Source organism: Heterocephalus glaber, unplaced genomic scaffold (genome assembly GCF_053883595.1).
Source record: "Heterocephalus glaber isolate CG9 unplaced genomic scaffold, H.glaber_assembly_v1.0 deba00001457, whole genome shotgun sequence".
Lineage (NCBI taxonomy): Eukaryota > Metazoa > Chordata > Mammalia > Rodentia > Bathyergidae > Heterocephalus > Heterocephalus glaber.
Window position 1 is genome coordinate 22,497,501 of NW_028258305.1, and position 13,777 is coordinate 22,511,277.

A 13,777-nucleotide genomic window follows, 5' to 3' on the forward strand; every position below is an offset into this window, starting at 1 on the left:
GCTTCTGGTGGCGATGCCATAATATAGGAGTTTTGGTGACATGCTAGTGGTTCCTGCAAATAGCCTAAGGTAATCAAGTGAACCAGTAATTTCTGAGATGTTAGAAAAAGGCCACTTATAAATAGATAACATTCTGGCCTATTACATACCTGTCTCTTTGGCTTGTGGGACCTCAAAGCACTCCAACACTCTCCTGAACTTCATGCTTTCAGATCAGTTCTGTGTCTTTCAATAGCAGGATCAGACATCCAATGACACCCAACCTCTTCTTGAAAACCGTGGCATATACTCATGGGCAGCCACCACACATTTGATGATGCACAGCTGCCAATATGGCTGGCTTCTCCCTCTGTTATGCATCAGTGCAGTCATTAATGAAGCACTGGGAAAACTCCTGAAGTGCTCTAGATTCATGGTGCAGAAGCCAGCTCTTGAGAAAGCTTGGGGCTCACCAGAGAAAGGGCTCTATAAAGATGCAACATATGATTGCAACAATCATGGCTATTCTTTATCCTCCCATCCATTTTTTTCCTTCCTGTGCTTGCAATTTCAAAAGATCAAAAGAGCCAGAGGAAGTCCTGTGTATCTTGATTGGTAAATGGCTCTTCAGAAGCCATAGAGGAAGAGCTCCTCACAGGTCCTCTAGCACAATGGAGTCCGAAGGCTGGGTAGTTATTGAAGTCCTGCCACCAGCAAAGGGTGGGTGGTGGAAAGCTTTGAACTTCTAGGGGCAGTAAAGAACCACCCTCTCATCCAAGCTGAGGAAAATTTATGAAAAATAAGAAATTCTTAGGGTTCCAAGTCTACCTTCAGATCTTCAATCCCTGACTGTGTGAGGTTTGATATAAGGAATGAGTCACAAAAGAGAAAGGTCATTATAATAATTATAAATACAACAAAAGCAGTTATCATTTATAGCATGCTTAACATTCAGACATGGTAGTAAATGAGTGTATTGGTCTCTTGGGTAAAATGAGGCATGGAACAGTGAGAGTATGGAATGTGGCAACATTTTGCCCAGGTTGATTCTCAGCTCTGCCCATGCTACCCAAACCTTGGGAAGTAACCTTGCTATACACTTCAGCTTTCCCAACAGTGAAGTGGGGATAATAACAGGGCTTTTCACATGGGTTGTTATGAGGATTAAAAGAGTTAATCCATGTGAAGTTCTGAAGACAGTGGTGGCACAAATAAGACTAAGCATTCAATCTTTTGTCCTTGTGTATATGATATGATTTTTATTAAGGATACACATATTCCTAGGAAATAGAAGGACTTCCAAATAACTCTTTGAGATTTATTTTCACAGGCACTTTAAGCAGCATTACCAAAATGAATCACACCAAAATTAACCCTGTCCAGTGCATTTGGCTTCCCTTCCATCCATTACCAAGGGCATACATGCAGGTGGACAGGTATACTAGCCAGGTAAAGGTAAGGTAAAGCTGCACCTCTAAATCTTTACTAGATGTACACACCAATTTCCTGCCCTCCCCCCCCCCACCCCGGCAAGACAGGGAAAGACACTGGCAGGGAAATGTAGGGGTGGTCTGGGACCTGAACAGAAAGATTCTAAAATGCAAAATGGTCACCAAGTGAGACATCCAAGTGCAAGGGCTTGCCTTCTCCAGATCAAACAACTCTGAAAGGCCAGTAAGAGCCAAACAGCATTCTTTTAGGAAAAAAAGTACGTCTATAGGTAACACCTGGTACACAGTTTCAGTGCTGATGACAATTTAGTCTCAGTAAAAAGCCCCCACCTTTCTTGGCGCCCCCTGGAGTCAGCTGTCTCCACTGCTATCCTCCACAGAACCAGGAACCTCTGCGCCCTGGCAGCTTATGGAGCTGGACCAGATTCCTCCCTCGTTGCCCCTCACCCACAGCAAGTGTATAAAGCACAGCAAACAGGCGATTTGGGGAGCCTGTCTGTGGTGACAAAGTTCATGATAGAGAATAGCCTTGGACTTTGTTTTCTCTCATTGCCCCCAAACACCAACTTCCCCGCCCACCCCCCCAGACCTCTGGGAGCCAGCACCTACTGTGTGTGACCCCAGGAACTCTATGCCCCACTCCCCTAACAAACACACACACACACACACACACTCGCCCACACATACCACTCTTACATAACTGTGTGTGTGTGTGGTTGTTACCTGAAATGCTGCTTAGACCTTATCTTTCGCTTCAAAATATATGATCCCTACAGAAAAGTCATGTGTAAGCTGCGGGCTATTTATATTTTCAGCTAAGTTCATTTGTATCCCCCCCCCATCAGACTAAGCAACTTGAAGGCAAGGACCATAACCCATATTTCCTGTGTCCTAGTCTTCTCTTCAGCATTTCATCCAGATTAGGAGGATGTTTTCAACACACATTCATCTTATTGATTCACACCTTGGTGTGAATATCATTATGAGAATAGGTACCATGGGGAGAAGTAGGTGTGGGGTAAAGGGCATTAGGACCCTGAGGGCAAACACCACTAACTGCACAATGTTGGTAAAAGCCAGACCTGTCACTACTAAAAATGAAAGGGAAGATCCATCAAGCTAAAATGAAAAGGGACACAATCAAGCTGACAGAGGATAGGGAAGATACAAAAAGCAACTACTGGATAGATTTCTTAAAAGTGGAAAAGCCTAAATCTTGGGATAATTAACAATAGCAAGTCTTTTCAAATGTATTTGGACACTTAGTCCTGGAGCACTAAGAATTATCTAGTTGGCTCCTTCTATTTCTAAACACTTCACATAGCAGATTCCTAGAGAGTTGAGCGTCACCCTATGCATACATACCCAGAGACAAAAACTGATTTACACTGTACGTAAATTAGTCACATGGTTTCACCCCTAGTGAAAAATGCCAATTTTCCCCGTGCAAGAACCAATCAAGCAGCCGTGGGAATGTTCTCTAATTCACAAAATAATCGGTCCCACCTGAGTCCTCACACTAGTTTTTGTTTAGTAAGATCTATCTACATAGATACTTATTTCTAACTGAAATAAAGGAAGAGCACTAAAACAATGAATTCATGATTCTCTTAAGTTTACAAGTACTGAGACTAAGTACAAACTCCGCCTTTTCTTTTTTTTGTAAACACAAACCAGAATCACTCCTGCTGCAGGCTCTTATAATTATAGTACCTAGAAAAGCAAAGTTCTACAAAGCCACGGCTCTACAAGGTTCAGCGGCTTGGGTGGTAGCGTCAGGATATTCTATCCCTTTTGAAATCATCCTTATTGGATAGAGGCATTTCAAGGAATGATTAAAAAAATACATACTAATTGAAAATAATGAACCAGGGTTCTGAGTCCTATCAGCACTAATTTTCCTTGGGACTACAGAAGTCATTTTAACCTGTCAGGACCTTATCCAGAGAAAGAAATATTTGACTGGACAGTTCCCAAAATCCTTTATGAAAAAAATCCTAAGTTTCTCATCAGCAACACTAAAAAAACCTGAAGCCACTGTATTCTTTTGAACTTCATGAAAGCTGTATAAATTAAAATTTAAATACCTGAACTCATAATATGATACATTAATTCTGCACCCTACTGCATTTTTTGGCAATAAAACGTAAACTAATATAAAATATTGGAGAAATACAAATTTAAAATATGCTTCAATTGACAAAAACTGTCCAGCAATATTTTTCCTTCAGAGATGGGAAAAATGAACCTTGGTTTTATGTTAGCAGAGGAACAACCAAGCCCAGCTAACATGGGAAGGGAACAATAGTTTGGAAACTTCTGGTCCAGTGTCCAGTTCTCCTCCCATCATGGGCCCCACACTAATATAGGCATTTCTGAAAAGTGCTCAGGCCTGGGTCTGGCTTTGTGACTGGACTTTGATCCCTGATTATCCAGCATCTCATTTACATTCACCTGACCATTCCGAAATCAATCTCCACATTCAAGAACTTCCACACTTAGTTCTTTTAGAATCAGGAACCTGGCTGGTTGAGACCGTCACTCCACCAAAAGCCAAAAGAGCCACTTTGGTACTGTTTAGAAAGCAAACTCTCTATTATTACATTTTAACATCTTCATCGGCATAAGAACATTTTGGAGCCAAATAATCCTACCCACTTCTTGAAGGGCTACTGTTAGAAGGAATATGACACAACTCTGGAGAAGAAATTACTCCTGAACCAAAAGAAACACAAATCTTTCAATAACTGGTGGGTAGCGTTACCAACAGGGAACCCTCAGCGTCACACCACAGCGTTTGTTTGTTTTGGTACCGGGGATCGAACTCGAGACCTTGCGCTTGCGAGGCCGGCGGCCACACCACACTTTTAATACACTGGGTTCACAAATTTTAATGACATCTTGGTCCCTCAAGAAGGTTGCAGCCAAAATAACCCAATGAGAAAAGTAAAGGAGTCTCAAAACGATGAGCCCAATGGGATTTGGACAACTCCTCCTGGTGCTCTGGGTGGAGAGGGACACACTATTTGTTCTACCGTTCCTTGGCACAAAACTCCGGGCAGGTCGCCGCAGAGGGTGGCCACCACTCTGGCGGCGCCGTAACACACGCAGTGGGCTCCTAGAGATTCCACAGGCATTCCCCGCAAAGGTCTCCTACAGCGGCCGCCCTCGCGGTAATTTGGAGACTCATTACCCAACTTTTTTCCCTTTCCCGCGGGCATCCTCCACCTCTCCGCCAGCCCTCTAACCAAGCGGGCACTTCAGCAGGCTGTGTCAAAATCCCCCTTACTCTTAAGTTTGTCCTGACGATTACTATGCATAATAGCACAGGACCTGGCAACAAGGCGCGCGGGAGACGCCGAGACTTCACACATATGTCAAGATTATCAGGCCCCTCCTCCAAGACTGCGACATTCGCCGATCCGCATCGCAGCTGTAAAAATGTACAATAAGTTCCCCAGCTGGCTCTGGAGCCCGAAACGCTCGCCGCTTGCCAAAGGGCAGACTATAACTTTGTTTTCTGATTGTTCGGTCATTACGATTAGCGTTATGTTTGGCTTTACGAACTGCGACGGCACCCTAAAGCTCAAGGAATACAGGCCCTCAGAGCTGCCGCGGCGCCCCGGGGCCACTCGGGCCACCCTCTCGGGGGCCTCCTCCACGCCCTGACCTCAGGACCCGGGGCGCGACAGAGGGGTGACGCTCAGGTCCCTCCTCCTAGCGATCTCCGAGCGCTGCGCTCGGGCGCCGGGCCAGGACGGGTGCGATTCGCCTGGGTTATCAAATCCTTATCGCTGCCCCGAGGTGGGAGCCGCGCTTTCGACCCGAGGATACGCCGTTTCTGGCTTCCGTCCCGCAGTGGCGCTCGGAACAGGAGCAAGTCAGCTCCGACACCGAGCCCCGGGGCCAGGCAGTCCCTCCCTCGTGCCTCGATCCTCGCAACTCCTCACCGATTCCCCGCTGCTGTGCTCCCGCGGGTGGAGACAGGAGGATCCAGAGGCCAAGCGAGAGCCACACACGCGGAGAGGGCCGGGCCCTCGCAAGGGCAGCTGGGTTGACCGAGGCGCCTCTCACCCAGTGCCGCACGGCTCTCAGGGCAGGCAGGCAAATCGTGGCTGTCCTTCTCTGTCCTCTTAGGAGTCAGTCGCCTGGGGACGCCCCTGTCACCATGCCCGCCCTGCATACCAAGACACCTGACCCCGCAGGGCAACCCAGGTCACTACCCGCTCTACCGCGCATCCAGGCGCGGGGAGGGGGTGGTGCCTGGCAGGGGAGACCTCCGCGGAGTCCCCGCTGCTCGGCGGGGGCTCGTTCCTGCGAGGAGGGCACCCCTTCCGCCCCAAGCCACTTAGGGGCGCAGCGCGGGCAAGTGAGGGCATTTGGACAGACCCCTGGGGGGGGGTCCTGGAGGAAAACAGAGGTGTAGGCGCGGCTCTAGCAGGTGAGACCCGATTGAGTCGAGGTCATCAAACCAGAAACACTCCAATTTTCTGGACGCTGCAGTTTGTTGCCCCAAGACCAGAGCGTTTGGAACACCCCGACCTCCAGGGTCATCTCCTTCCGCCTCGCCAAATCCGGCACCTGCTTTCTGCCCCGCTTCCTCCGGGTCACCTGCCAGGACCCAGGACCTCTGCGCGCCTCTCCGGGCCACTCGCGGTCGCGCCAGTCCCGTGCAGTTCGGCCATTGCCTCGGACCACCGTCCTTACCTCTTCTTCTCCTTGTCAGCTGTCATTGTCGCCGTGGCCCTTGGAGACGCTGAGCACCTGGACTCACTGGTCAGTAGGGGCGGCAGCCTCGTCTTCGCCGGCTCCCAAGGTTCGCGCGGGCACGAGCGCCCGGCACTGTCAGGTGAAGTTTGCGGGCGCCGGGCCGCCTAGGTGCGGGGTAAGGGGGTGGAGAAAGGTGACGGGGAGGAACCTGCACCTGGAGGCGGGGTCGGAGAAAGGAGTGGGAGGAGATTGTCGGACACGAAAAGGGAGCTTCGAGAAGGGAAGTAAAGTTCCTTTTGTTTCCCCGAACTGGAGTCAATTTTCTGGGTTTTCAAAAAAGTGAAAAACAAAATAAAAATGTCTCTAAGGATCGGAGCCGGCAGGAATCGGTCCGGGCGGGTGCGACGGCTGAGATGACCATACAGTCTCAGGACACTGCCGAGGATTGTACGGTCCCCCTTGGAGAGCTGCGGCGGGAGGTCTGCGAGCGCAGAGACAGGGCCGCGAGCCGCTCCCGAATGTGCGGCTCGCGCAGCTGCCAGCGCACTTTAAAAACTCCAGTGACCCGCACGGGGAGGCGCCAGGGGAGGGCGCGCTGGGCGCAGGGGGCGGGAGCGCACTGGGCGCTGGGGGCGGGGAGGGAGCCCGGCAGGCCCCGCCCCGCCGGCCCCACGCGCCCCGGCTTCTCACTTGGTCCCGCCCAATGGGGAGGTGCGGCCGCAGCCTGAGCCCTGACCCCGGCCCGCCCTCTGCCCCGCGATCGGGCAGCCCCTGCGCCTGGCCTCCGCCTTCTACAGATATGCGGGTTATTTCTGAGGACCACGAGGTGGTGGGTGAACGGTGAACGGGTGGGATTCTGCGCCGGGCAGCACACCTGGCACGGGCTGAGCGGCGGCGGAGAGCCGGCCCTCAGGAGCGCACAGTGCTGCTGTCCTCCCGCCCGCGCACGCCCTTGGGAAGCGGGCTGGGCCGCGGGCACGGAGACTGCCCCGCGCAGCTAGGCCTCGAAGAGCCCCTCCGTCCTCGTCCTACTGCGTGACCCCTTGGGTCGGGCGGGGATAACTCGGAGGAAGTCGATGGCCGCATCTGAGCTGGGCCACGCGCTCGTTGCGGTGGAATGCTGCTAACCTTGCGGTCTGAGAGAGGAGGTGGGGAATTGGGTCTGAAAAGCGGTGCAAGGAAACTGAGCTAGGGCCGCGCCTGCCATTCCCTCCCCTCATCCGTTTCACGTTCTGTTTGTCGAGCTGTGCTGGGAAGTTTGGTTGTGGTGAAGATGCGGGGAGGAGGGTCTTGCAGCGGTCCAGCCTTCCTCCCTCTTACCCTGCTTAACACCCCTCCGCGTCGGGCCGGACGAGTTCAGAATTGGAGAAGTACGACTGCTTCCCAGTGTGATCGTGGGGTGAGAGTTGGCACCAAGTGCTCACTGGATCTCAGCCTGCCCTCTCGGTCTCCAGGGTTCCATGGAAATCCTAGGAGCCTGAGGACTACAAGTCCTGGGAGATCTAAGAGCTCTTCCAAGTGGTTAGAGCCCAGGGCTTTTTCATTGGTGTATGTTTTCAATACATAACGATTACATTCACCGTGGGGAGCTGGTACCTGTATATAACCTGTGCTGCAGGCGTCTCCTTCGCGCTTAGGTGCTCTCCCAGGACCCAACGGTGATCCAGCAAGGAAAGAACGGGGGAGGCTCTTAATTTCTGAAATTTGAGGAAAGGCCCATAGGCTTCACAGGTGTGAGTTGAAGCGAAAACAAGGGATCAAGAATTGGTCTGCTCTGGGACCTGAAAACTCCATGCACCTCTCCCTTCAACCTCACCAGTTTATATTAGAATCATATACAGAAAAGATTTTAGGGGGAAAGGCATGGTTTGTTTCAGCATTATAATACAAAATAAACACACATTTCCTGCTCTTATACACAGGAAAAGGGGTGGAGATATTTTCAGGAGCCTTCAAAAGGCATCAGAAAGTAGAATGGGGAGGGGGAACCCACAGAAAATGGGGAAAACACTTTTTCTCATTTTCCTAGAGCCGCTGTAGAAATCCAGTGGTATGCTCCACAGTGATTGCAAAGACTGCACATTTCTCTCTAGGAAGCTGGAGGGTGATTTCCTGAGGCGCTTCGCTAGCCAGCTGATCTTAGTGGACACATGTATCTATCTTAATGAGAGATTCAAATTGGTAGATGCAGTTCTAATCCACTATAAATTTATTTCACTTGGGCCTGGAGTGGTGGAAACAACAAAAACAAACCCAGGCACCTTGGCGGTTTTTAAGCGCCCAAAGTCATTCTGCATTTGAGCCTGTGAGCCCTGTAGTATGTCAACAAGTCACAAAGCAATAGCCCCCACACAAAGCAACATCCCCCAACCCTCAGCCATTGGGGGCGGGGGTTATGAAATGAGCTTTGAAGATTTTTTTTTTTTAAGAGAAAGGTAGGGGCTGGGTGTGTGGCTAACATACACAAGGCCCCAGCACCTATTCCCAGCACTACAAAAGAGGGGAAGGATCACTTAAAAGTACATCAACCATATTAATATAATTCCTTCCCCATGGCCAGCCTGCCTCTTTGTAATTGGAATTTTGCCCTATAAGTGAAAGGTCCCCAAGCTAAGATAAACAACTGGACAGATTTTGTGGAAATCCCAGGGAATAGCTTTGAAGAGTCTGGGATTTTGGCAATGTCTGAGAGATTCACCAAAAGCCCTACATAATTCCCCAAAGGATTGGGCCCAGCCTTGCTTAGAGCAGAGCTGTGACCCGATGATCTCTTAACATTTCTTCCAGGATTCAGCTCAGCAACCTTTGTACGAAGGAGCTGAGAATGTAAACCAGATGCAAGCTGATTTTAGTTTTGGGGGTCCATGGGGAAAATCTTTGAAAGGTGATGGGGGAGCTGGGTCCCCAGATTTAGTGGAGTGTCTCTAGAGACATTGATGGGGCCACAGAGGGCAGCAGAGAGCACCCATAAACAAAGCTCCCAAGCTGCCTAAAAGCAGAGTGAGTTGCCCATTTCCTAGCAAATTTCTCCACCTATTTCCTAAATTCCCCCTGTACTTCTTGGGGACAACGGCTGTGGCACTGAGAAGAGGGTCTCTAGCTCGCTCTCTTTTTTGTAAAAGGTTGAACTAGAGATGAGGAGTTAACTTACAAATTTGGTAAAGACCAGGCACCTGAGATACTGAAGTCAGGTGGAAGCAAGATGGCCTCAGTAGTCTTAGCAAAGTAACAGACAGTGTGATCCAGAATGCAGTTGGAAATCAGACTGGAATGTGAAGGATTTTAGCAGAAGAGATCTTGGGAGGCTGGACTATTTCCTTAGTACTTGACAACTTCCAATGCATTGTCAAATGGGACCAGGAAGAGGCAAGAGAAGCCACAAGGGTTTGACAATGAAGGAAGCTGAACTTGGTCTGACCATTAAGGTTTTGGGGTGGGGAAGGCATAAGAGGTAGGCATAGAGATGAGAGGAAGGACCGTCTGGCAGAGGCTATGAGTTTCTCCAGTGAAAGCTTTATTGAGTCACCCCTTTCCTCACACTTGTATGCTACTCCAAATAAAACCAACCCCTTTTGTGACTTTACAAAATCTGTCCTCACAATCCCTGTCCCTGAACTCCAAGAGCAGAACCATATTCCTGTGCTTGGGTTCAGGCCAATGTTGTGAGATCGTTTCATAGACATATGCTATGTCTATTGTTTTTTGTTTTTTGGGTTTTTTTGGTACCGGGGATCAAACTCGGGTCCTTGCGCTTGCGCAGCAGGTGGCGAAACCATCTATGTCTATTGTTAACCATGTGACTTTAGGCCCCACAAATCCAGAATTTGTCACCCTTCAAAAGGAGTTCTCTGATTTTTATTGAGGAAAGGGTCAACCTTTTTTTTTTTTTTTAAACTAAAATGCCTAAGTGCTCACTGGTAAGCATCCAGTTATAACTAACCTCAGCCTCTCCACCTCTTTCACCTAGATTACCAATGACTTAGAGACTATCATCTTCCATTGCTACGTGTAGGGCTGAGGTTTTTCTAGGGTAAAGTCATGAATTTATCTCCCTGTCATTCAGCTAATAATGAAGGAGTCATTGGTCTATGACCATGGTGCTCTGTTGCATTGAGGCAAACAAGGCATCAGTCTCAGGAAATAGAGCAACAGAGTTCCCTTCCTGCCAGGAAACAGTACAGTTGAGTGCACTCTACATTTCCCAAATGATGAATACAAATTTACTCACTATTAAGCCTTCTGAAATCACAGGCATCTTTTAAATGGTAATGATTTCTTTTGCCCCCTGCCACCATGGGATCTAAACAAAAGACATGGGAAGAATTTGGTGGCAGTGAGAAGAGGAAGTAGAGAGTGAGTGAACAAGCAGAAAAATCTGATGTCCCAGCCATGCCTACCTCTAGGATACAAAGAGGCCTCGCCTGGACTGGCCAGGCAGCCAGCTAATGGGTGTGATCTCTGAAGTGATAGAATAACACCCATGTGAGAGGAACGGCCGATAGGAAGGACATGCTAGGCCCACCTTAGAAGGCATGAGCAGAAATGAAAGTCCTCTGTCACTTAACATGATGACATCAAGCCCAAAGCATCTCTGCCCTAGAACCTGGATGGCTGAGGGTCACAGAGAGTGGGGTCATAGACATCCCTCATGGCCAGTGGGATGGCTTTGGCCTGTAATAGAGTTTTAAAATGGGACTCTTCTGCCTCAATTTCAACTGAGGTTCTAAGACAGTAGTTGCCAAACTCACCTCCAAAGTGTAGAATCCAAGAAAGAGCTTTTGGAAAATGGTTGTGTGCTTTCTGTAGCCACTGTCTACTTCAAAGGACTACAGAGACTGATACAGAGGAGAACTAGAAATTTGACTTTGAGAGCTGTCAACATCAGAAACAGTCTCCTTCCCACACCATGGAGGAAGGGAGGACATTCCTTACTTCTGTCTCCAAGGCCAGTGCATGAGGTTAACAGAAACTTGCAGAATGTAGGAGGCCATCTTCTTCCGGAAGCCTGGTTCATATGGTCTATGGCAGCCAAGAGGAGGGCTGCAGCTGGAAGTTACTCCTAGTCACCTACATCATGGCAATGCCTTGGGTGGGTTGGAGTCCCTGGAGTCTGACCCCGAGGGGCAAGATTAGTGCATGAGAGGTTTATTGGAATGTGCTCTTGGGTTAGCACCTGCAGGAGATCAGGAGAGGAAGCAGTATTGGGCACATGGAAAAGTTGAGTTTCTATACAGCCTCAACAAAGTCCTCCCAAACTCCAGAGAGATGTGAAGTTGAGATGGCCCTTCAGAGTCGGCCCAAGGAGGGGTGACGGGCTATTCCTACTCCTATATTGATCAGTCAGTGGTGTTCACTGACCTGAGGCAGGATTATGACCTTAGGCAGTACAGGGGGCAGTATAGGGGGACTGTGTCCTACACTTCTGAGGGGAAATCTGCATAGTGATCACTGGGTCGAGTGTGGTACATGACATGCAGGGACCAGATGTGGAAACCACAAGAGGAGGAACCATCTGGGGCTTTCAAGGGGATCCTGTCCATATGAATGTTTTCAAGGAGACCTCAGAAAAAAAAGGGGGAGTTGTCATCAGAGGCAGAAGCTGAGAGAGGATTGTAAGTGGCTCTGAACTAGAGGCCTTCTCGGAGCCACAAAGACCTCAGTTGGTGGGGACCAGGGAGAGAACTGCAAGAATCTCACAAAGATAACAAAGAGGAAAACACCTCTTATAACTGGAGGAAATTTAAAAAGCAACGGTACCTATGCTGAGAAGAAAAGAGAGAGGGTGTGGGGAAAGGGGAAAGGGGAAAGGAGAGAGTGAAGAAGACCCTTCTTAATCTTTTTCTTCCCCCCTACTTTAGAGGGACCAAGGCAGGCTAGCAAGAGGGGTGAGGCTAGAGATAGCAGGTGGGAAAATAACTTGGCATCCTCATTGCCTAGCAACGCACCTGGTATCAAATGAGCACTAGATATAAAAAGTAAAAATAATGTAGAAAATATCCTTTGATTTCTAGTGGATGTGTAAGTGCCTTTTACATTTGTCTCATTCTGGGGATTGAAACTGGGTTCTTCTAAAGTGTTAGCGTTAAGTAGGGAGAACTTCTAAAGCACACGTGGATGTAGTACCAAAAACACTTGCATGGACACACACATACATAGGTACCTGCCCAGGTACCAAGCCAAGAAATATTTTCCTACATGAACCTCACTGTAAAATTTATGTTTCTCTTGAGTGCATGCCTCTGCCTTTGCCTATTGAAGAAAACCAGGGATGTAATGCTGAGAATGCCTGAAAAACACTTAGAAGTTTAAACTTGTTCTTCCCTGAGGGTTGTAGTCTGTGGTGTATGAATCCTGGAGTTGCAAGGCCAGGTGTGCCCAGTGTGCTCAATGGCCCACCAGAGAGGAAGGATACAAGATACAGACATTTCAAAATCTTTGGATATCTGTAATCCCAGTACTCTGAAGGCTGAGGTAGGAGTTCAAGGCCAGCCTGGACTACATAGTGAGATCCTGTCTCAAAATCCTCAAAAACAAAGCAAACCTTTAGACCATGTGTCTCGCTTTGCAATATCTTAATTTTTAATTTTATATTGTAGCAGGTTAGCTCTTCAAATTTTTTTCTATCTTAGACTAAATTAAAATGAGTCTTGGCCAGTTAGTAATTTATGGGGGAGAGATGCCTTCTGGCCTAAAAACATGCCAGTGGTAAAGCCCTAAGTGGATGACTCCTAGGCGAAGAACTCAGAGTTCATGTGTATCAGAGATTACAGAATATGGCTCAGATGTCAAGGTTTCAAAGAATAATTAAGGCCATAATTATAAGAGTAGTAGAAAAAACCATAGACAATCTCAAACTAATTTTACCTGTTAAGAGTAGATAGCCCGAGGATGGGGATTTAGCTCAGTGGTTCTGCCACCTGCCTCCCAAGTGTGAGGTCCCGAGTTCAAGCCCCACACCAAAAAAAAAGAGTAGACAGCTCATTTTTAAAGTAATAAAATGATAGTGTTGACATAATGCAGCCTGTCAAAGCCCTTCTTCAAATTCTGTTGCACTGAAGGCATTGTCCCTTTTGACTGCATGCATTTGGGTTCTTGTTTCATAAATTCATCTCACCCATTCATTCTTCTGTTCCATACCATTTGAATGTTCAGCCTACACTCATCAATGTGATTGAAAGTCAGCTTAGAAAGGCTCAGAGCTCTGTCCTGTCAAGTTCCTAGTCTGCCATTGGAGATAAATCTCTAAACAGATGGAATACCATACCTCAGAGGTTAAAATCCTGTTTTTCTGGAAACTCGGAATGGGAAATGACTGCGCCTAGTTACCGAAGAGAGAGGGAGGAGAGGTTAGGGAATGGTTCTAGAAAAGGTAACATTTTGGCTGTCTTTTTTTTTTTTTTTTTTTTTTGGTACTGAGACTCAAACTCAAGACCTTGTGCTTTTGAGGCAGTCACGGTATCACTGAGCTAAATCCTTGGCCCTTGGCTGAATCTCGAAGGGTAACCAGGAATTCTCCAATTAGGGCAAAGAAGAGCATTCCAGTCCAAGGGTAGCAACAGAGTCTTCTCTTTTAAGTCTCAAACCCAATTGCAGGCCATACAGAGTGACTCAAATTCTTGGCAGAGGTTTAGCTATTA

At 48.2% G+C, this 13,777-nt stretch overlaps 1 protein-coding gene across 2 annotated transcripts in view; it reads right to left on the reverse strand.

The window, feature by feature from the left end:
* Epas1 (endothelial PAS domain protein 1) overlaps positions 1–6,681 on the reverse strand; it is an 83,524-nt gene extending 76,843 nt beyond the window's left edge. Inside the window, exon 1 of one of the 2 annotated variants that reach the window (XM_004839395.3) lies at positions 6,138–6,681. In XM_004839395.3, coding sequence (XP_004839452.1) covers positions 6,138–6,163 — 26 coding nt within the window. In that variant the 5' untranslated portion in view covers positions 6,164–6,681. The other variant, XM_004839394.3, reaches the window with a different exon arrangement.
* Positions 6,682–13,777: the final 7,096 nt, after the last annotated feature.